Source organism: Dipodomys merriami, unplaced genomic scaffold (assembly GCF_024711535.1).
Source record: "Dipodomys merriami isolate MVZ:Mamm:240054 unplaced genomic scaffold, mDipMer1.0.p SCAF_7, whole genome shotgun sequence".
Classification (NCBI taxonomy): domain Eukaryota; kingdom Metazoa; phylum Chordata; class Mammalia; order Rodentia; family Heteromyidae; genus Dipodomys; species Dipodomys merriami.
Genome location: NW_027206290.1, coordinates 43,478,998 through 43,504,127, shown reverse-complemented (window position 1 = coordinate 43,504,127; position 25,130 = coordinate 43,478,998). Strand labels below are relative to the sequence as shown.

The window sequence follows — 25,130 nt, the reverse complement described above, 5'->3', positions numbered from 1 at the left end:
AAGTTCTCAACATCTCTGGCCATAAAAGAAATGTAAATCAAAACAATCCACCTCACTCCAATTAGACTAAACATAGAGTTTTCCTATGATCCAGCAATTCCACTCATGGGCATTTAGCCAATGAATCACAAACCAGGCCAAACAAAGGCCACCAGCATGACCGTGTTTATTGTAGCATTGTTTCCCATCGTCAGTGGACAAATGGATCAAGAAAACGTGATTTATATAATGGAATTCCACTCATCAGAAAAAATGATATTGTACCATTTTTAGAAAATAGAAAAAACCTGGAAAATATCATATTAAGCAAAGTAAGACAGAACCAAAGAAACATAGGCTGGATGTTTTCCCTCATTTGTGCTAACTACAATGTGCCTATAAATCTACAGTAAACATACTGAATGACCAAAACAAATAAATAAAATTGGATCATGGTAAATTATATATGACCCTAGTCATTAATGTACAGAAGCCAGAGGAAGCTACACATAGGAGTGGTGGACAGAGGATCAATAGCTATGGACAGATGATGATATTAAATAATATTCTATGAAGTGAACTCCAGAAAAAGGAAACAAGAGACACCCTTTAGTTGCCATTGTTGTTGCTTTTGTTTTCTTTTCCTCTTGTCTAGTTTGTTACCTTGTTTGTATTTGGGAGGGTAACAGATGGCAGAATAAGGATGAGAAATTATAATACTGATACCCACCAGACACTAAGTTGAAAATGAACTGGATATCTTATGGGTGGGGGTGAGAGGGAAAGGGTGGAAGAGAGTGATGGAGGGGAAAATGGTCCAAAAAGAATTGTGTTGATTGTACCTGATTCATGTAACTGAAACCCATCTGTATATCAACTACACAAAAACAATAAAATAAAATGCCACCTTTCCTAGTCAGCCACTGGTGTCTGATGCCTGTAATCCTAATATACCTACTCAGGAAACTGAAACCCAGAATACTGTGTTTTGAAGCAAGCTCAGGCAAAAAGTCCATGAGACTTCATTTCCACAATAATTAGCAAAAAGCCAAGCTGCAGTCTAGTTCACGTGATAAAACACCAGTCTAGCAAGCAAGCTGAGAAAATTCAAGGCTATGAGTACAAAGCTTGGCACTAGCCAATAAACAACTAAATATACAATAAAGCAGTAAATAATAACAGTAATAAATCAATAAGTATTACTTTTCCCGAGATCCTAAAAAGAGCTTGTACATTTTGCTCTTTCATGACATCATTAGTCACAATTAAAAATTGATCATGCAGTGTGTATTATTTGGCTTTGTAGTTTTTTAAAGTTATGATCCCTTTTAACTAAATCCTATGCATATATCAAAGATCAATGTGGGAGAAGCAAATAGCTCAAACATTGTGTTACAACCTGAATTGTAACAAGCTCATTTGTTATAGTCCTAACTCCTAGTCCCTGAGGAAAGGATTAACTTAGAGATAAAATGTTTAAAGAGGTAATTAAGTTAGAATGAACCCCCTTTACTCAATGTGTCCATTAGAGGAATAGATCAGGATAAGAATTGTACAAAAGGCTACATGGAGACTAAAAGAGAAGATAGGACCGACAAACAAAGAGCAAGCATCACAAGAAACAACCACAATTATACCTTCATCTCTGACTTCCATCCTTCAGCCACCAATAATTTAGTTTTTGTTATTTAAGCCACCTTAAGTCTGCACATTTTATTAAGTCAACCCTAGTACAATAATCTATTGCATAAAACTAAAAAGCAAGCAAACAAAATGCCACCAAAAACCAGAACTTAGAAAATGTGTTCTTCTGGTGAATTTGAAATAGATTTATTTGCCAAAAGAGGTGCCAATAAAGGAGAAATTCATTAAAATGATTTTGAAGCATCTATTCCCACAGACTTATTGTATGGAATAAACATGGCAGCTATTCCAAAGAACGCCCTATACTTTCTGAAAGTAAGGTTATCTCTAACCAGGAATGGGTGCATGGTATCATTCAGACATCTGAATGTCATTCTCTACCTTGACTGAAAGTCAACATTTGTCAATATCCTGAAAGCAAATGACTCATGTACACATTTGAGCCAGGAGGTTTTCTTAATTTTGTTTATTTTTATTCTAACCATCAGTCATGTATTTTGCATATGTCTACTGGTCTACTCTGTACTGAATATTACAAAGAATATAAAGAACTTGAAGGCATAGTTCATGACCTTAAGAAAGTCATACTAGTTAATATTGATCTTCTATTTGTTCTCTTCTAAAGAGGTTCTTGGGTCACTAGCGAGCAGGGTTCCAAATGATGGTAGGGTATTTTCTGGCCAGACACATCTGACTTCACTGCCCTGACTTCAGATGACTCCTAAAATCCTTCTATCTATGCTAATTAAGTTAGCTGGGGACACACAGGTTTGCAGAAAGCCAGGGAGACATGGATTTATTAATTTCCCATGTGATTGGGAAGTTCCTTTTTTCTGTGGTTTCTTTAGCTTGGCTTTTCATGGAATTCCAGTAGGTAAAACCATTCTAACTTCATTCCTGGCTAAGATCCACGATCCTCTTTTGTAAACATCGCCTTAAGTTAAAATTTCTTTTAAAAAAACTTTCTTTCCCCAAAATGAAAGAAATACATTTTTCTTATTCTGCCCAAAATAACAACAAAAAAGTCACAGCTAGAGCTTCTTACAGACTAACAACTCCTTGACCTCTCCTTGTATTTCTGGGATTTTTGGCACCTAGCATTATGCTTTTCCAAATCTTTCTTCTCTTTTCTTACTGAGAAACTATCATCTCTGTTCTTTCGAAGTCACTGCATGGGTTCTTGGGCAATTAATATTCCTGGCTGGAATTGGCACTGATTTTTTTTCTCTCCAACCATAGAGAGGCCTGGGACCTGAGCATGCATACTGTTGTGATTAGAAGCTCTTACCCACAATCTACAGATCCATTTTAGCAAGCACAGTGTGTTTCTAATTCCACTGGATTCTTTGCTTCAATAAAGATAGGTGAGATAACACATTTGATGAGTTACCTTTATTTCATTTTATTTTGCATTTCTATTGCTTTGGACTCTAGTATTAGAAAGAAATGGAATTTAGAAGGAAGAAGGAAGGAAGAGAGATTACACACAGATTACTGAGAGAAGGAATTTTACCTGGCAAAACCGACTCCTCTGCTGACCCCATTAGCATCTCTAAGGATTCTTGTGGAAATGACATGTCCAAAGGGTTTCAGCATATTCTCAAGCTCCTGCTCATCCATAGAAATGGGGAGGTTTGAGATGTAGAGATTTGTTGGGTCTTGCTCTTGTTGCTAAGGGAAGGAAAGAAATGCCCTCAGTAAGTTCTGAATGTTGAGACATGTTATACAAGCAGAGGTATTTCTACTTAAATTATAATCAAGACTGCAATCTCTAATACACTCTTGAAAGTGCCTTAAACTAGACATTATTTCTTGCTTTGCCTTCTTTGTTTTAAGACAGTCTTCTATGTAGACCAGGCTAGTCCAGAACTTGCAATCCTCCTGCTGCAGCCTCCCGAGTGCTGGGATTATAGGTATGTACAACCATATCTGGTAACGACTTCTTTTCTTTTTGTCAGTTGTGGGACTTGAACTCAGGGCCTGGGCACTATCCCTGAGCTTTTTCACTCAAGGCTAGCATTGTACCAATTTGAACAATGGCTCCTCTTCCAGTTTTCTGGTGGTTAATTGGAGATAAGAGTTTCCTGCCCAGGCTGGCAGACCTCAGCCTCCTGAGTAACTCGGATTACAGGTGTGAGGCATTGGCTCCTGGCTATGAGTTCTTTTTACTAAAGTGTCTCTTCCTGTTCAGAATGTTACTCATAGAAATAATGGCATTTTTAAAAGCCAAGGTTTCTGTCTAGCCTTCTTTACAAATGAGGAATCAATTTTTATTGCAACTAAACAAGGCTAAATATGGATACATTAGCCCCAACTCTTATCCACTAGTGATCTAGCCCAAGAGCACTAATGGGGGGCACAAACCACAGAGAGTACCAAGTGATATAATTTAAGGCCTTTCCCATCTTAACTAAGTACATATTGTGCACTATTTTTTTTGCATGCTGAGGTGCAGTGACTAAACCAGCATGTACTTGTTTCTCATTTTACATAATTTCATGGACTGAAGACTCATTAGCACTACAAATTTAACCAAGTTTCTCATATATATGTATATATTTTTTCACATTGTGAATCTTTACTTCTACAGATTTTCTGGGGTGTCTGAGTTGCCAGCATCTCTATTTTTGCACTCGGAGGACAATATTAAATAACATTGGAGTTACTGAAAATGAACACTGCCATATGACAACACTTGAGTTGATAATTGGACTGGCTATTAAGTAACTAAACAGGAGGGTAGGATATAAAACATGGATACATGGACCAAAAGGTATTTCACAGCCATGTCAGGAGAGAGTGAGTTTTCATCGTGTATAATTCCATTCAAAGCTTATATATTGCTATAGATTAGGGTTATAAACTTATTTCTGCAATTTTTCTATGTAACATTTTCAGACTATAGTAATCCCCATAATAATGAAAGTCCCAAAAGTTAAAGCCATGGATGAAGGGAGATGTTACCATATTCTTTTCTATTATGTAACCACTACTGTTATTATCAAACCACTAGTTTTCACTATTACCATTCTAATTACCATAACTATAGTTTGTGATGCTTCAGTGAGGTGTTCAGAACACTCATGATGCATTATTTTACTCAACATATCCAAAATTAACATGTAAAATAAAATTTCTCAAGTTTATACATCATATCCTATTAAATCCATAGTGGAGCCACTGTGGTTGGCTGTATTCCTACCTACTCAGGTAGGAATTCCTACCTACTCAGGCTGAGATCTGAGGACTGAGGTTTGAAATCACTTCTAGGCAGAAAAGTTTATGGGCTGTTTCTTCCAGTTAAGAAACAACAACAACAAAAACTCCATAAGTTGCAAGACAGCTCAAGTGCCAGCCTTGAGTGAGAAAGTCTAGCAAGTATTTAAGACAGAATTCAAGCCCTAGTACCAGCACAAAAATATACCTAGGGTAGACAACTTGATCCCATTGTCAGGGCCCAGGGTTTTACTGCCCTGAAGTTTGCCTTCTACTAGACCAGAGGATCTCACACCCACTGTGGTCCCTCAACTTTAAGACTAGCATCATCAGGAGCTTATGAACAACACAAATTCTCAGGGCTGGCTAGAAACCTTGAGTGTGAACCAAGCAATCTCTTCTGGACAGATCCTCCAGGTGATTCTGACAGCTGCTCAAGATCAAGCAACTATCAGATGCTCAAACGTAGACAAAATGTGAATTTTCTTTTTTTTGGGGGGGGTGGTCTGGTCATGAAGCCTGAACTCTGGGCCTGGCACTGTCCCACAGCTCTTCAGCTCAAGGCTAGCGCTCTACCACTTGAGCCACAGCACCACTTCCAGCTTTTTTCTTTTTGTTTATGTGGTGCTGAGGAATCGAACCCAGGGCCTCAGGCATGCAAGGCAAGCGCTCTACCACTGAGCCACCTTCCCAGCCCCAAAATGTGAATTTTCAATGCAAATGATGTCCATCATTTCTAATTCAGTGATGACAGTACAATAAAAAGAATTGCTTAATATAATGGGGAAAAAGTCACAATTGTTAGCATCATTTGTATATGTGAATAGTCTCCGATCACACAAGAATTAGTGTATGTTGAAACTTAGCTGTATTGCCAAAGTAAAATACAGCCATCTTAAAATGACTAATTGTTAATTTAAAAATATATCAAACTTTTAATGCAGCCATTACATTTTCACCAGAACAGCAACCTTTAAATTCAAGAATAAACAAGAAATTAAATTGGAAGAGGAAGTGCTTAAAGATGCATACCATAATAAAAAATCTTTTCTAGTAAGGTTATATTATATCATCAGAAGATTTGTAGTTTTAAACACAATGAAAAATTATAATAAGCTAGTTTCCAAGTATTATTTTAGGGCAAGAAATAATTTTGAAACCAAACCAAACTCCATTATTTTTCAGCTCTAAATATTCAGATAGGTCATAATATTTTTATTAAGCCTTGAGATGAATATGACCTGTTATTGGGTTCATTTTTTCAATGTAACTTACAATTCAAGCTTTTTATCCCATGGAAACTGGCAAAAAAATAAGCAATCATCTATCTGGAAAAGACAATTATCACTTTAAATTTTGTTGGGGGGTGGTCCGGTCATGGAGCCTGAGCTCTGGGCCTGGGCACTGTCCCTCAGCTCTTCAGCTCAAGGCTAACACTCTACCACTTGAGCCACAGCACCACTTCTGGCTTTTTTCTTTTTGCTCATGTGGTGCTGAGGAATCGAACCCAGGGCCTCCTACACGAAAGGCAAGTGCTCTAACACTGAGCCACCTTCCCAGCCCAATCTCTTTAATTTTTTAGGAATACAGTTTTATGTAGTAAATGCCCAACCAAAGTCCATTTCCCTTTCTACTACACACACACACACACACACACACACACACACACACACACACACACACACACACACACACACACACACACACACACACACACACACACAACTATATATACTACAATTACCACCAATAAATGACATGATCATGGCAAAAAATAAATATTTTATTAACTTTTCTTAAATGGCTATAAAGTTCCCTTTCTCGTCTTTTTTTTCTTTCTTTTCTTTTTTCTTCCTTCCCCTCTTCCCTCCCTTCATTCCTTCCTTCCTTCCTTCCTTCCTTTCGTTTTTCTTTCTTTATGTCTCTCTCCTTCCCCCAGCTGGTGAAAAAGAAATAAAAAGTAATATTTCCAAAAACGTAATAATGAACCTTATGCATATAAAACTTTCAATTTAACAATCCGTCACTTAATTTTAATCTTCACATCATTACTGCAAAGGTAGTTTGGCAAATATCATTATACTTATTGGATAATGAGGAAATGGGGACATGAAAGGTTCATCAACTGGCCCCAGGACAATCTGATAATTAGTGACAGTTAGAATCAGATTTTGCAACCCAGTTCTCAGCTTCCAAGGCAGCCCAGTGTTGTTGCACTCTACAATATTTGCATATCAGATCTTAGAAAATTCTGTCTGTCATGTACTGTTTATTTAAAAGTTTGCTGTGAGTCAACATACCTTTAGGGCTCAAATAAACTCATTGAAAAATCATACTTTTATATTTCTACCTGAAGTAGAAGTAAGAAGTCAGTAAGTCAGTGTTACTCCATAAAGAAGTTACCATAAGAACATGGAACATGAATGTTACTCAATTGTAGTTAGATACTGTTTGCAGAGGTTTTGACACTCTTGGTTCTTTCTTTCTTTATTGCAACAGGGTTCATAATTAAGAGAAATGTTAGGTACACATGAGCACCACGCTGAGGTGTTGTGTTCAGCTCTGTTTCAAACTGGGAAGAATCAGATTGATTTTTAAAACTGAAGTAATTGTTTATGACCTATATGCCATGACTAGATCTACTCATCTTCCATAGGAAAATACATCTAGAAATACATGCCTGAGAACTTGAGACTTCCTTCAGTAACTAACTTAGAACCTATCAATGAATGACAGCACCTAGCCAGCCTTTGAATGTGCTGGAGTTTTGAAGCAGGAGAGATAAGTGTAGAGATAGAAAAATTATATTATTTTTAATAAATATTAAAAGTGCCAGGCACAGAAGTTGGAACTAGGAAGCAACTCCCAAAGCAGTTAACCTTCCATCCATTTAAATGCTAAGTTACAAGGATTGAGAGACGGTATACTCTATTGAAAACTACCTTCTCTGTTAGATTATTTGGACTTTGCCAGAAAACCACACAGACATCTAGGTACAGAGAACAAAGAAAGGTTTATTGCCAGGAAAGGGGCTGGCAAGACCCCTTCTCACCAGGGAGCAGTGAGAAGAAGCACTGGCTACTGTCTGCGGTGACCTATATAATCTAGGTTTAGTAGGGTCTACAAGGGGCTAGGAGGTAGAGAACCTGGTGTGGATATGAGGACCAGGGGGCTTCATTATGGCGGACTAGGATTTACGGCTGCTATCCAAATAGTAGATAAGGGGTCCTGCAGCTGCCCAGACCTGAAGGTCACTCTGAGAGGTTTTTGTTGCCTTTTATGGTGGTAGATGCCCCAGAGAAGTGCCATCCCTAGGTAAAGGGGGTTGAAGGCTGATTATTTACTGCCTTTACTAAATGGGCCTAGTGTTGCCTAGGAAGGGAGCAGCTAAGCTGTGGAGAAGGGAAGGAACATACTAAAGCTATGGGAAGGGAGCTCATTGGGCTAGCACTGTCCTTTAAAATGTAGAATTAGGCAACTCTAGGATAGCAATGATAAGGTGAAACTTACCAGAGGGCAGGAAGTTCTAAAGCTTACCTCTATTTCTATGTTTTGGGAAGTCCCAGAGACATTTCTGTATTTTAACACCCATCTTATCTACCTAGAAACATTGTCTTAAGGACTGGGAGCTGGTAGACCACCAGTTGTATTCCTCCAGCTCAGAAGGAATAAAGGCAGGTAACAGCTGCCATTTGGAAGTTTTATCTCCCATCTGTTTCTCTTTCCCTACACACTTTTACTTTCTGAGACTCTCCTTGCTTTGTGAGACAACTTGAAATGCTTTTGACTGTTGATATCAAGCACCTTTTTAAGGATTGGCTCCTGTCTTATGGCCCCAGGTCAAGCAAAGCACCCGGTGTTTGCTCAAGTGCTTGTCTACAGGAAGGTCATTCTGACCTTGGCTCCCAGGAGACAACAGCCCCTCACCCCGTGTGGAGCATTCCACTCTGGGCCTGGCCAAAAATACCACCCTTGGCCTCTAAGAGACCATAGCCCACTTTTTCATTTTCTGCTTCCTTGTTAAGACCTATATAAGCCCACCCCAAAATCCAGTCCCTCCCACAACCTCCAAACCCCTGGGAAGATCTGTGTCCCTCACTGGCAACAAAGAGTAAGAGCAAGTCTGGCCTATTCCTTTTCTGTTCTCTTCATTTTCCTAACATATGGTGCCAAAGACATGGGAGAGGAGAAGTGCCAGGAGTAACTGGGTCCCCTCCACTAGCCTCTTGGCTGCCTCTTACCAGCCTTTTACCGTCTCTTTCTGAGGCCTTTCTCCATTGGAAGTGTGGGGTCCTTCGAGCTTACTTTAGGCTAAACAACCACCGGAAACAACCCTGTGGCCTTTGGCTATGTAAGCAGTGCCTGCCTCATGGACAGGCACCTCCTGTGGCCTGAGGTATTATTGGCCTCCTGCATAAACCCAGAAAAGACCTTATCTTATCCCCTATGCTATCTCCCTCACCCTGTCCCCATTCAATTGAACTCTAGGCAGGAGGCTCTTTGGTGTTTGATGACCGACTCCACCCACCATTCAAAAACAGGACAAGGTAACCAGAGCAGTTCATGAAGGAGGTACCCCAGCACAGACCTGGGGACTCTAAGAGTCCCTCTCTTCCTGTCTGTGGGATCCCCAGAGACATCAGGAGTCTCCCATGCATTGCTAACCCTCTGACACCTTTTAATTAGAACCTTTGGGAATGCCCTGTCCTAATTATTTGGATTCATATGTTTGCCTTTCCAAAGTACTAGGAACAGTAGGACAGGCCCCGTAGTTCTACCAAATTTTTCAAATTATCTCCCAGAGATATCCCATTAGTTTGTCCCCAGTCTAATCTTAAGAATATCAGTTTTAAAAAAAGAAAACACAAAACTGGCTTGTCTACTGAATATGACCTCACTATCATGTAAACAATGGCTAACGTTGGCCTGAATTTAGAATCTTCAATATTACTCTTACTGATTTAAACAATTCTCCATTGAAACAGCAAGGGGTCTGAGGTCCCCTTGTTGTAATATAAATTATCACAGAAGTCATATTTTGGAAGATGGAATATTGGAGTCTTTATTGTACAGTTAGCAGGCAATAGACAACCAGTTGTTCCAAAGGCCTGTAGATCCCAAATACATATAACATGGTTAGGAAACAAGCCAGAGAGGAAAGAAAGAATAAAAAAAAAACCCAACAAATCAATTCAGCTCTGACAGAGAGTTGAATTGGGATGCTATGATGACCTGAGACGAGCCAGAAGACAGGACACAGGAAAGGATCAAGGAGACATGCATGGCATGGCATAATGGCTCCTGTGCTGGTCCCAGTCTAAATAAGGTCAGTGCAGGGGGCAGGTCCATAGGAAATTCCCAGTCCCAGGCACTGGACTGACTGGTTCAGTCACCTATCAGCCAAAAACCTGCTCCTGCCTCCAGAGATCTGGGCATGCCCGTCATGAGACAGGGACATTTTCTTTTCCCATCATGAAGAAAAGATGGCAGACTCTACCATCTACCATGTGGCAATTTTGGCACCAGCCAGATGTGATCTCCTTACTTTACCCTACATCCAAATCCTCCTCTACTTTCACTCCAGTGACTCCCGTCCTAGTCTATTTATCCTGTTATATCCACCCAAGTTTTTCTCTGACCTCTGCTCCAGAAGCCCTCCCAACCCATTCTCCTGCCCTGATCACCAAGTCCTTCTCTGCCATAACCCTCACAACCATCTCCTCTAGAAAGGTAACTTTTTGTCTTGTAGCAAGCTCTATCTCTCCCCCTTTTTCTCTCTATCTGTCTCTGCTTCTCTGCCTCTATCTTTGTGATGACCTCCAGACGGGAGATCATTTACATTACATGGCCTCCATTCCCACTGACAGATCTTTGATTTGTGCTCTTGAGAGTAAGACATACGCAGGGCCCCAGAGACCCCCTCTAGATTCCCTCTTAAAGGCTAACCATCCTGGAACAGCAGTTCCATAAACGCAAATCTTTCCTCCATCTTCACTCTTAGAACTACATTTCTCCTCACTGCAGCCAGTCCTTGTTCTTCAAATAAAAACTATCTGTCTGCTCCAAGCATGGGATAGCATACCCCAAACAAACTTTGTCTTTGGGACTTGATAGGAATCCATTCCTTTTCTCTTTCCAGAGTCTACTCACTTCAAAATCTCAATTCTTAATTTCTCCCTTAAGTCAAAACTTTTGTATGAGGTTGTTATAGGCACCCTGGAGTAACTCCTTCCTCCTGCAATTCTGTCCAGGTCCTGGAGATTGATACCCACCTAGGAAGAGACGCAGGCCAGATGGTGGAATTTCATGTGACCTCCACTTTCCCTCTAAGCTTTACCAAAATTATCTTGAAGGATTTTCTATTCTGGTTATTTTGTTTGGTGTTTCTAGCATTGACCACATGGTTCTAAACTTAGGGCCAATTTTCATTTTCTTAAAATTTAAGCTTGCCTTAAAATTTTTGTGCAAAGTGTATGTGTGTTTGTGTATAAATATGTTCAAAGTAATCTCATTGTAATACATAAAAACTGTCATCATAGTTTAAAACATAATCTTTCTATATTTGGTACTGGTATTTCCTGAAATTATTTGTTCCTTGACTACAATTGTAAATCTTGTATCAAAGGAGTTAATTATGAAGTGTGCTGCTTGTTAAAGGGAAAAATCTTTATCAATGGAAGTAGCAAAAGGAATGAGACATAGTCCTGCTCTTAGCCAGCTGTGATATAAGCTTAAAATCTAACAAACTGTTTTGCCCCTGCAGCCTGGGTGGAGTCTCAGTAAATTGCCTTGAGCCATTTCTAAATAACCTAGTCCCACAGGCCAAAGGAAAAAAAGAGGACAGTATTAAACTCAAACTGCAAAAAGCTCATCCGATTTGGGTGCAAACAAATTTGTCTAAGAGTTATGACATTATACTAAAAATGTTATTTAAGTTCAAAGAATTAATCCAAAACAGAAATTTAAAAAAAAAAGATTTCCTCTGCCTAAAAAAAGGATTTAAAAAATAAAAATTGTCTTACAAACCCCAAAAGGTTCAAGTATGTAGCAGATGGTATGAGTATGTCTTAAAAGATAGAGCCTATGGGTAAAGTTGGTATGTAATTAAGTTGGCTGTGATTTAAATAAGGTTAGGATTAATATACTGATGTAAAACCAGCATCCAATTTTTATGTCCATCTATAAAAAAATTGCTTGTGTAAACCAAAGTTCACTTAAGTGTTTGTTTATATCAAAGTCCTTCAAATGGATACCTTTTAACTCAAATGCCATTTTCCCTGTTTAATATGTAAGCTGCCTTGGTTACAGAGCTAAAAGGACACCAACTTCTGCATTCTTTGTTGTAATTACAAAGACCTAGTGACACCTACAATGCCTTAACCTCAATTAGTATCCTAAAGTGCTATGTGCAATTAAGAATAAATATTTCTATTTGATCTCCTTGTTGCTTTAACTGTAAATAAAAATGGTTTTGTGGTAAAGACTCATCTGATCTGAAGATTGCAGTTAAGGCAGCCTGAGAGAAAAATTCTTGAGACTCTATCTCCTAATTAACCAGAAAAGAGCCAGGTTGGAAGCATGGCTCAAGAGATTCTCATCTCTAAATAACCAGCAAAATTCTGAAAGTGGAGCTGTGGCAAATTCTGGAAGTGGTGATGTGGCACAAAGTGGTAGAGTACCAGCCTTGGGTAAAGTGCTCAGGGACAATGCCCAGGCCTTGAGTTTAAACCTTGTGGAAAGTGATGCCAAGTGAGAAGAGCCTAGACCTAGGAGTAAGAGTGGATGGTGACATATTTGAAATGGAGTTGCTCTTTCAAATATAACCAGAGCCAGTAAAACAAAAGAAAAAAGTTAATAAGCATGCCCATTTAATATCCATACCTGTCTCCCTTCTAATTGGATGGGAACTTACATTCTTGCCTTTGTTAGGAAAAGATCAAGGCCTCTTACCAGGCCCTTAACCATTCCAATCCAGCCCTAGCTTCTGGTAAAACATTTTGACTGGTAATGGGCTCATGCGCCAAATGGAACTTTTCTAGCTTGTGCCCATAGTGGGTTTTCCTGTGTCATTCATATCAACTAGTCCTGCCACCTTGTCAGCCTTTTGCCTGATCTCACCCTTTCCAAAAGTTTCTCTTTAACAGTACAATAACCCTTACTAAGGACACCACCTGGGAGCAAGTTAAGGCCATCAAGATAACTAGAGGCTTTGCTTATACTGCCCTGCCCTGCCCAGCGCATACCTGGACTCTGAAGACCCAAGTCCATTGACTCCTTAAGGCTTACATGTCCGCAGGAAGTAGCCAGAAAATACTACCATGTCCCTCAACTTTTTATACTGCTTCAGGGTTTCAAATGATGGGAATCTTCTTTGTACTCATAACTCCATGTTGCTCCTCTCTCATCCCCAATCATTTTTATGTATCCAAAGACCCTATATGAATGATCAACTTCTGTCTTATTCCTTCAGATCAACCAAAGCACTGCTCCCGTGCTTGTCCAGAGAAAGGCCATTCCAATCTTGGCCCCCTAAGAGAAAATAGCCCCTAACCCCAGGTAGAGCATTCCACTCTGAGCTTGGTCAAGGATACCACCCTTGGCCTCAAAAAGACCATAGCCCATTTTTTTAAAATTTTCTGCTTCCTTGTTAAGACCTATATAAGCCCACCCCAAACTCCAGTACCTCACACAACCTCCAAACTGTTGGGAAGGTCTGTGCCCCTCAATAAGCAGTCCTAGCATGTTAAAGATCGAGTCTGGCCTATTCCTTTTCTGTTCTCCTCCCTTTTCCTTTGGTTTTGTATGGACACAGAAGCTGTGGGAACCCCTCATCCACTTCCATTGACAGTTTATTCAAAGTTCCAAGTCCTTTGCACATACACCCCACTCCTGTCCTTGATGTTACAGTTTTCCATTTTCTCTAGGCAGCACTGTGCCAGTTTATCCTAATTCAAACTCCTTCCCCAAATTCCCAATGTTGAATACATTGCAGGCACTCAAAATAATGCACCATAAATATGCAGAGCCTAACACACCAGGGATGGCCCAGCAGACTATTTTATGAATCCAAATTCAAACAAGGCCAACTCCTTAATTTGTATTCACAGAGACAATAGAATATTGAATGGAGTGGTACCTTCATTTGTATGCGCAGGAAGAATATGGCTTTGGGCAGTGTTATTCATTAAGTAATTCTGTTCTTTGAAATGCATTCATCTAGAATATGTTGGATGACAAGAGAATTAAGCTCAGCACAGAAAGAACTTTTGAATACTATCTACATTTATGTTTCTATTTCCAATTTTATTTATACATCAAACATCTTAAATTGATGGTCATTCTCAAAAAGTTGATTGGTGCTAAGAGTTGTCTTTCTTGGAAAAATTTCTCATGCAAGAAAGAATGATAATCTTAAAAAAAAACTTGAAAAACTTTCTCAAAGTTTTGAAGAGAAAGTGGCTTCCAATGAACATAGGGGATGTCTTGACTAACTATATTGTTTAATAAATACAGAAAAAATGTTGGCAATATGGTGACTTAGCGAAGCATACTCAACTAGTTAGCAACAATCTAGAAATAGAACCAGTGTCTTTTAATAGTGGGTCTAATGATATAACAAATTTATGACACTACCTTTACTTTTAAAATTAAATAATTAGTAAATAGAAGTTTGAGTTCAATGTAGTTTTAGTACAAAGATGAACATCTCCAAATTTCTTGATTGAATTTCTTTCGTCATTCATCCATTAGTTTGAGTTACAGATGAAAACAGGAGTTTTAAATTCTTAGCTAGGATTCTATTTAGCCACTTTGGATACAATTTGTAAAAGTCTGTTACTACAATTCACACATCCAGATCATTTTGTCATTCCTGTTACTAGTGTCCATTTTTTTTGTTCTATTTCTATGTCTTTTTTTGTCTGTGTAGGGACTTCATGATACATCATTTCATTTTGTCAAAACTCACAAAAAAGTTGTTAAAAGAGTATGCTCCTACTATTCATAGGAACAAAGATATCAAAATAATGTTTCCTGTGATTAAAACTAGGGTTTTAGCCCTAGATGTAAGTTCAGTTTGGCCACTCACCTGCATATGCCAAATAAAGAGATATGGTGAAGGCAAGAGAAAGCTTTATTACATGGCAGCCATGGGAAAACAGCACTTCAATACATCTGCAGCCATCTTTAGATGGACAGATATTTGGCTTTGAGTTAAATACGGAGAATTGAGGGCAAGGAGTAGGATAAGGCTGTGAAATAGTTAAAACAGATTCACATCACAGTTATGGCCTAGTTGACCATTAGCTCAATCTTTGTTCTTATTGTTTGAGAGACATTATTATCACTTTATTACTGAAACAAAACAGGAACACAGTAGTCTACTAAGTTTGGGGCTGTTTTCTTTACAATAATAAGAAGACAGCATTGCTTGTGTAAGGGGAAATTTGTGGGTTTTTTTATTTAATTTAAATTTAATTTTAACCAGATAACCCCTTTGACAGGGACATTCATACAGACTGACGGTAATATTACTGTACACATAGCAGAGATTTACAATATCTGGTTTTACTGAATCACTGTGTTTTTGTGACCATTTTAGTACTGTTATCACATGTACAAAGGGACATTTTATCACCTGAACTTTACAAATGAGAAGCCTGGTTCTGATATCTTAAAAGAACACATGGTTTCTAAGTGAGTATGCAATATCTTAAGCAATAGCTTGACTTTTGTTTGAGTGTTCTTCCTTCCAGGACTTAATGCTTTCTGTAAATACTGCTCTTCAATGGGTCTCACTTGCAGAAAAGGAAATCAGTGTGGCACAAAGGAGTAATTGTTTTTAAGGGAACTGTCTATTTTAAATACTATAGCAATTTTCAAATTAAATTTTCTCTCACTCTGAAAACAGTTGAATCTCAGTAATGTATGTCAATAGGCATCAGATAGTTTGAAACTTGCTGACCTGTAATTTTATGGAAAGATGTCTTCATTGTGTCCCAGTGCTTGCGATGAGATTCTCTGTCTCTATCAGAGTCATGGAAGAAATTTGTTCCTTGGGCCACACTTGCTTCAGGAAACTACGTATGTGTAATACTTAACCTTATGCATCAATTTCACTTGGTCCCAGACATATGTTCACACATTATTCTAAGTGATTGTGTGAGGGTGTTTTTGAGCAAATTTAACATTCAAATGGATAAAGTGTGGCAGCTTACCTTCCCTAATGTGAGTGGGAGATCTTCAATCATTTGAAAAGCTGAGTAAAATATACAAGATGACCTTTCTGGGTCAATCTTCTTCCTTGACCAGAAAGAATGTCAAAGTAGCTCAAGCATTCTAACTGAAACAAACTCTCAAAAATAGTTCCATTCTGTATAGTAAACTGGGGGATAAAGAGACATATGGATTCTGTTTGTTTAGTTTCTCTGAAAAATCCTTACTAATGTCATGGGTTAACTTGATTAAATTCATAGATTCAAGAAAATAATGAATGTGAATTCAGCTCTAACCTTTACATTAGATTTCCTGAATTCTTTGGGTACAAAAACTACCATCTTTGCCCAGGTAATATGAGTTGTGCAGCCTTCCTCTAAGATTCCTGTAAAACAAAGTGAAGAGAGAAGTAGTCTATCCCAAATAGTGCCCAGTGCAAAGTGATCTGTGACTGTCCTTTTCATCTACCAGGAGACAGAGGCAATTTCTTTCCTCTAGTCCCACAAAGTGATGGAGTTGGAGGAAGATGATTACCAATTTTCCTGCCAAAACATCTATAAAAGCTACGCACCAATGGCTCACACCTGTAATCTTAGTTACTGAGGAGGCTGAGATCTGGAAGGTCAAGTTAAAAGGCCAGTCCAGACAAAAAAAGGTCTGAGTTTTCATCTCCAATTAACCAGCAAAATTCCAGATGGAAAGAATGTGTAAAGTGTAGGATGCCAGCTGAGCAAGAAACCCCATCAAAGGCATGAATTCCAGAGCTCAAGACTCAGTACCAGCAAAGCAAACAAGCAAGCAAAGAAACAAACAAAAATCCCCAAAAAGAAGCATAAAACCCCACAAATAATCCAAGAACAATTTCCTTAAAATGATAAGAGCCAATAAGAACATTTTCCCTAAAATATAAGCCAGTAAGAACAAGTCCCTAAGAAACTTTAAATGATCAAATTGAATAGAAACACAGAATAGACAGCTGGAGTTTGTGTCCTCAGGTATAATGAGGGGTTGATTCAGAGAACAAACAACAGAGGCTCATTATGAAATATGGTGGTGCTGCTGGCAGCCCATGTGCAGGTCTTTCAGGATGAGGCTGGCTTTTCTTTCTCCATCATGGAGCATCCCAAATGGAGATGAACAGCTGCTGTTGAACAGTCTTTCTAGTCTGTACAGCTGGCCCAGAATTTTCTAGGATGGTGGACAGACAGAGACTAGGTTTCTGAGTCTATCCTTCTCCTTCCGCAAGCACTTTATGATTTCTTGCTCAATACCACCAGTCTTGGTGTGATGGCTTCTTTTGTGAGAAAATGACAAGTTAATACTGCAAAATATTGAGATCTCCTCATTGTTTTATTGTAATATATTGGAATAATATAAAGACATATGACCTTGCCCTCTGGATCCTGGGTTCAGCAAATGTTTCCTATTCTTAATTCCAAGGGCTCAGCAAATACAAGAAAGAAATGGCAAATAGGATTGCACCAAGCTAAAAAGCTTCTTCACAATGAAAGTTACAGTCACTAAACTTGAAAGACAGCCTACTGAATGTGAGAGGAGCTTTGTCTGAGAAGGGTCTAATAACAAAAATAGACAAAGAGCTATAAAAACTTAACCTCCAAAGAATCAGTAGCCCAATTAGTAAATGAGCAAAAAGCTAACACACACTTCTCTGATAAAGAGGTACAAATGGTAAATAAACATATGAAAATGTTTAATATCCTTAGCCATAAAGGAAATGTATATCAAAACATTGAAGTTTCATCACTGCAGTTAGAATGGCCATCATCAACTATATGAGCAATAAATGTTGGCAAGGATATGGATGAGGAGGAAGGAACTTTAATACACTGTTGGATGCAATGTAAATTAGTGCAATCCTTATGGAAGTCAATATGGAGATTCCTCAAAAAATTAAAAGCAATATCATTGTTGGGCATTTATGCACAAGATTTAATGTTGGGATACACAAAAGACACCTACGTGGCTCAGTGAAAGCATGTGTATTTTATATTATAAAGAGGCTCTTATCTCCTATTAATTAGCAAAAAGGTCTAAGTGGCTCTAGGGGTAGAGCAACAGCCTTTAGCAAAATAGCCAAGTGATACCACAAGGCCCTGAGTTCAGCCCCAGAACCATTGTTGTAAGGTGAGAATTCAAAGAAACCACATTTTGAGAGATTGAATCTTTGAGTCTTTATTGCAAGTAGTCAATTGTTAGAAAGGCCTGCAGCCTGCAAATATACTTAACACAGGTAACAGGCCAGAGAAGAAAGAAAGAACAAAAACACCACCAACAAACAGAACATGGTGACCAGAGAAGAGCCAGAAGAGAGACAGGACAGGAACATGGAGACACATGGCATGGCATAATGGTGCCTTCAGGGACTCAGGCATGCCCATGACCTGGGGGTGGGACTTCCCTTCCTCTAGGAATTTAGGCCTGCCCATCACCTGGGAGGCAGGACTTCCTCTTCCCCCATAATGAAGACAAGATGCCATACCCTACCATATACCATGTGGCCAATTTGACGCTGGCCAGACCTGGTCTCCCTACTTCACAGCACAAAAGTAAATTAACAAAACTCCACCCACCTTTTCCATTCATAATCCTCCAGGAAATATTGGGCAGCTATGATATGTGGATGGAATGTAACATTATGAAGTAAGGGAAAGACTAGGTCTAAGTAAGTCACCTTGTTGTCACAGCCATCGCAGCGCCTAACCAGGTAATGGGGGCTGTCTACCCAGCTTCCAAGGCCTAGAGGTGAAACAAACCATTTTCTGAATTGCAGGTAAGCCATGTTCTTTAGACCCAGAGAGGATAGGTAAATGTATCTTGTTGTTGCCTCCAGGGAAGTTCTACCTCCCAGGTGATAGGCATGTCTGAATTCCTACAGGCATGGGCAGGGACTTGGATGATCGGTTACAGCACCTGTCAGTCCCATGCCTTGAACTTGGGAGACTCTTGAGTTTCCTGGGACCCTCCCCCAGAGTATACCTGATTATAGGGTCAGACCAGCTCAGCTGCCATTACACCAGAACTTGTGCTGTGTCTTGTCTCCTGGCTCTGCTCCGGTCAGCTCTTTAGTCCCTCGTCAGCAATCCCTTAGGGTTGATCTGAGTTGGTAGTCTAAGGTCTTATGGTCAGCTAGCCAATTAAGGCCCTGCCCTATGTCCCTACCTGTTAAAAAATATGTTAAGTTTTTATTATTACCCCAATTGTTGTATAGTTTTCCTGGTGCGGCCTACAAATTCCTGCCCCAGTTGCAACAGTCTCCTTATACTCTATCTTGGAATGTGATTCTCCTGCCAGATCCTGTAGTCCACTTAACACCTTCATAACACCTCTTCTCGGAATTGACCCTACACCCACATCCCTGTAGTCTATGTAATGTGACCCATGTGACTGCCCATGTGACCTATGTATCTGCCCCCTCAAATTTTGTTTAATGGCTGGCTGCTGGCTCCATTCCTACTTGGAGCAGCCCAGCAGGTCTGCCCCCTAGTAAAACCTTGAGCTCAAATTGGTCATCCTGGCTCACCTCTCATTTCTTACCGTTAGTATTGTTTTTCTGCTCTTTCTTCTCCTGCTCTCATGGCTCAGTTTTCTAACAGTGTTGTGTAGAATCGCCTTACAACTATTACAACCCTAACATTAATCAGTCCTATGATATTAGCTAGTTATTAACACTTCTAAGGAAGTTTCCTGAGCTATAAAAATGGAGATACTAACAAACCTCAGAATGTTATGGCGGGAATTCAATGATATACTATACTAAGATTTGATTGGAGTGTCAGAGACATAGGAGAAGCTGAGTAACTTATTTTAGTTTAATAATTCTCACTACATAAAGAAATGGCAGACATTGTAATAGGACAGCTACCAAGTAAATGACAGTCAAGTTCATAAAAGCACAATATCAGTTCTTAGGATTTGTCCCATTGTATTCCTCAGACGTTCACACTTTCCAGATATGTTAAATTTTGTGGAGGAAAGCTTACTAAATTGCTGATGAGATCTTTAAAAACATTGCTGCTATATTAGTAAAGAAACTCTAGAACTATGTTCTAGGGTAGGAAACTCAAAAGTATTCCTATTATTTATGAGTTTAAAAATGAATGATTTATTACTAGGGTCATTAATCAAAACTGTGTGGGTATAATTTTTAAGGAGTAATTCCAGTGTTCAAGCCAATTAGTCCATCAAAGCTACTTCAGCAAAGAAACTGCAGTGCTATTCAGACTTCCCTGTGAGTATTTAGAGTATAAAATAAATGCTATTATTCAGGAGATACCGAATTGCTAAGCTTCTTAAATTCATACAATTGGGGACTGCAGTACATTAAAATACTGAAACTCATTAAGAGACATTTTCCCCCAGCTTTAGAGTCATTGGCATACTCAATCTAATGAAAAACAATAAATGCTCCCAGATTCCAAGGAGGAAGTGACTTTAGTGAATTAGTGAGCTACAACTTGGCCCTTACTTTTCAAGTCTGCTTAATTTCCCTAATTCCCAGATATTACTGCAAAATTAGCTGATTCTCTCTACTAAAACAGAGACATAGAAACTAGTCCTTACTGATCATTTACATGAAACTCTGTCTAGAATATCTGGCATCAATATCCAAATTTTAGTGATTTTTTTTTCTTCTTGTGCTGGTACTGGGGCTTGAATTTAGGACCTGTGTGCTGTCCCTTAGTTTTTTTGCTCAAGAGTGGTATTCTACCACTTGGGCCACAGGATCATTCTAACATTCTGGTGATCAACTGGAGGTGAGAATCTCATAGGTTCCCTCCCCATGTTGCCTTCAAGTCACAATCATCAGACCTCTACCTCCTAAGTAAAAAAAAAAAAAAAATTACAAGTGTGAGCCACCTGTGCACAGCATTAGTGATGCTTTTTAACCCATAAAATAAATCTATGATCTCTTCTTGAAAAATTGAGCAACTAAATAAAAGAAAGACAAGAAAAACTATTTCTTCAACTGTAATGAAAAACAGTAACAGTGGGAAGAATGTTGGAATTTAAAAAGTCACTCTTTAGTATCCATAACAATTGAGCTAGGCAAGAACTGTCCATGGATGTCCCACCTTGAGGGGCATTTCTCGTTTTGATGAGAACTAGGAAGTGTTCTTTATCTCTTGGAACCTTTATAGAAGCCACTTTTTCATCACAAGGGAAAAAACAATCACTTTCCCATGGAAAAGGCTGCCTGGTACCATTTTACCTACTTAATGAAAGTAGGATTAACAGAGGAGGAGGAGTGACTATTGAGTCTCCCTGATATGCTACACAGAGAAATCTCCATCCTTCTGTGGCCTTCCTTCCAGAAATGCATACATGGAATCTAAACCTCAGAATTTGACACACAGGTCTAGAGAGGCATGCTTTACCACAGCTGCTTTTGATCTTTGCATCTATCTACCTATCACCATTTTTATTAGTGTATATTAGTAATACACAGGAAGATAAGTTTACAGTGGACCCCAATCAATCTCACCCTCTCTGTAACTTCCCTTTCTTTCCTTCCCCAAACTCAATTTCAACAGGTTTCTTCATTCTATCTTCATAGGCTGTCTTTAGTCATAAAAAAAAAATAAGTAAAGAAAGATTAAGGAATCCAGGTACTCATGGCTTATGCTTGTAATCCTAGCTATTTAGGATTCAAATCTCAATCTAAGGATCATAAGTTAAAGCTAGCCTAGGAAGGAAAAGTCTACTTTTATGTCCAGTTAAATAGCAAAAATGTGAAAGTGGAGCTGTGGCTTAAGTGGGAGAGTCCCAACTTTGAGCAACAAGTCTAGATAGTATCCAGACCCTACATTCAAACTCCAGAGGCAGCAAGGCCCCCTCCAAACACAAGGGCACATGTGCGGCTGTCCTATTTGACTAACACATTGAGCAGTAATTCTGAAGAGGGAAATTTTGATACCTGCAGGACATTTGGCACACGCTAGAGACATTTTGTTTTTCCCAATTTCAGTTTAGGGACAGCTACTGGCAATATATTTGTACACTGAAATCTCTTGCAGCAAATAATTATCTATTAAAGGAAGTATCTGTTCTGCTAAGGTTGAGATTCCCTGATATGGATACCTCTAAAAGGAAAGAAAAAAGCTGGGTATGGGTATGGTGGTATATGCCTATGATTCCAGCTGCTTAGGAGTTGATGGACAGGGATTAACACCGGATCAAGGCCCATCTTACCTCAAAAGACAAAATTTAAAAAAAAACAAAACAGAAAAAGAAAAGAAAAGAAGAGGGTTAGGGCTTAGCTAAAAAGGGTAGAGCATTTGCCTAAGCCAGTATGAACTCATGGATTTTCAAGCAGGTATCAGCAAAAGAAGGAAAGAAAGGAAGGGAGAGAAAAAAGAGAAAAAGAAAAAAATACATAATATACATCAACATATATCATTTGCATACATACACACATACAGAATGCTATTATATATGTGTGTCATTGTTTACCTTTTTTTGTACAAGTACTAGGGCTTAAATTCAGGACCTGGCACTGTCCCTTAGCTTTTTTGCCCAAGGCTGACATTTGAGCCACAGCATCACATCTATTTGGGGGTTTTTTTGTTGTTATTGTTGTTTGTTTTGTTTTCTTTTCTTTTGTTTTTTTCCATGCTAATCGGAGATAATCATTTCATGAACTTTTCTTCCTGGGCTGGCTTGGAGCCACATTCCTCAGATCTCAGTCTCTTGTGTTGCTAGGTTTACAGGTATGAGCCACCAATACTCAGCCTTTGTTTACTCAGACATCCACTTTTGATTTGGGTATTTTTATTAAAGGGTCCTTAAGTATATACAATAATATAATAAGGTATAAGTGCCTCTGTTTATAGCTTGAAAGCAATTATTAAACCTAGTACACTTGGAAATTACATAAGAGCAAGCTAGTAAAATTAACACAATTCAATTAAAACATTAATTAAATGGATGATATAGCCACTTTAAATATGAACATATCACTGCCTGTTGTGACCTTAAAAATTTCTGAGATTCATAGATCATATTTTTTGTGTAATATGACATTCTGGTTTTCTAAGAAACTTTCATCTGAGCCAAGCTTGACATGGTGATAGCTTTCATTTCACTTAAACGACTCATTTACTTATTAAGTTGGCCTCTTTTCTTTCTTTCTCGGCTCAGGTTCACTGGGTGGACATGCTTTGTCTCATGTGATTTGAGGTGGATGTAGGGAGACAATGGCATCAATTGGTCAGCAACATGACCTCAAGTATGTTTTCATAACATTTAAAATGCAGCTAGAGACACTGGGCACCATAGCTCACTAAACAGGAGACTGGCATTTTAGGATTGAGGATTGAGGCCAACTGGGGCAGGAAAGTTTATAGGACTTTTATTTAATTAACTACCAAAAAAGCCAGAAGTGAAGGTGTAACTCAAGTGGTAGAGGGATAGATCCAGAACTGAAACTCCCAGGACTTGCCAAAAGAAAAAGTTACTGTTGAATTCTCTCTATTGGTGCACTCTTAACTGGATCACGAATTCTTAAAAAAATATTTCCTAACAAATGGGGCAATGTCATTCTTTCTGGTAGAGGCATACAATTCATGTATATATATATGTATATATATATATATCACATTTTCTTGATCCATTCATCTACTGAGGGGCATCTGGGCTGGTTCCATACTTTAGCTATGGAAAATAATGCTGCAATAAACATAGTTGTGCTGGTAGCCTTCTTTGTGATCATTTGGGTAAATGCCCAAAAGTGGGATTGCTGAGTCATAGTGAGCTCTATGTGAAGTTTTTTGAGGAACCTCCATACTGCTTTCCAAACAAGTTTACACTCCCACCAACAATGCTATAGGGTTCCCTTCTGTCCACATCCCCTCCAGCATCTGTTGTTATTAGAGTTCTTGATTATAACCATTCTAACTGGGGTGAGGTGGAATCTAAATGTTGTTTTGATTTGCATTTCTTTTATGGCTAGAGAGGTTGAGCATTTCTTATGTATCTATTGGCCATTCTTATTTCCTCTTCAGAGAAGTTTCTCTTTAACTCTTTAGCCCACTTATTTATCAGGCAGTTGTTTCTTTGAGGATTTGTTGTTGGGGGATTTAATATTTTGAGTTCCAAGTACATTTTAGATGTGAGACCCTTCTCTGTTGTAAGGCTAGTGAAGATCATCTCCCAATCTATGGGCTTTCTTTTTTTTGGGGGGGTGGTCCGGTCGTGGGGCTTGAACTCTGGGCCTGGGCTCTGTCCCTCAACTCTTCAGCTCAAAGCTAGCGCTCTACCACTTGAGCCACAGCGCCATTTCGGCTTTTTTCTTTTTGCTTATGTGGTGCTGAGGAATCAAACCCAGGGCCTCATGCATGCAAGGCAAGCGCTCTACCACTGAACCACCTTCCCAGCCCTATCTGTTAGCTTTCTATTGACCTTGCTTGCTATGTCCTTTGCCATGAAGAAGCTCTGCAGCTTCATGCAATCCCATTTGTCCAACTTCCCTTTGATTTGTTGTGTTTCTGATCCTGTATTAAGAAAATTTTGGCCTGTGCCAAGGAGACCTAGGGTTTCTCCTATTCCATCCTGTATCTAGGGTATCTATCTGCTTTTACCTTGAGGTCTTTGATCAATTTGGGATTGATTCTGGTGCACGGTGATATATAAGGATCTAGCTTTAGTTTTCTACAGGTGATTGACCAATTTTGCCAGCACCATTTACGGAAGAGGCTGTCTTTCTTCCATTCTATTTTTTTTAGCTCCCTTATCAAAGATTAGGTGGCTGTACGTCTGTGGGTTCATTTCTGGGTTTTCAGTTCTATTCTGTTGGTCCTCAGGTCTGTTCTTGTGCCAGTACCAAGCTGTTTTGATTAGTATGGCTTTGTAGTAGAGTTTGATATTTGGTGTTGATATTCCTCCAGCATTGTTGTTTCTGTTAAGGATCATTTTTGTTTTGGGGGTGTTTTATTGTTCCATATGAATATTTGGATTGCCTTTATTTCCTTGAAGAATGAGGTTGGAATATTGATAGGTATCACATTGAATTTGTAGATAATCTTTGGTAGTATCGCCATTTTCACGATGTTGATCCTTCC

At 38.9% G+C, this 25,130-nt stretch overlaps 1 protein-coding gene across 1 annotated transcript in view; it reads right to left on the bottom strand.

Annotated features, from left to right (window-relative positions):
- Positions 1 to 18,853, bottom strand: part of Rbms3 (RNA binding motif single stranded interacting protein 3) — a 295,095-nt gene extending 276,242 nt beyond the window's left edge. The window contains exons 1-2 of the mRNA XM_070007501.1: positions 18,746 to 18,853; positions 3,137 to 3,294 (exon numbers count right to left, since the gene is read on the bottom strand). Of these exons, the coding sequence (XP_069863602.1) occupies positions 3,137 to 3,294; positions 18,746 to 18,853 (266 nt within the window). The remainder of the gene's footprint in view (positions 1 to 3,136; positions 3,295 to 18,745) is intronic.
- Between the last annotated feature and the right edge of the window lie 6,277 nt (positions 18,854 to 25,130).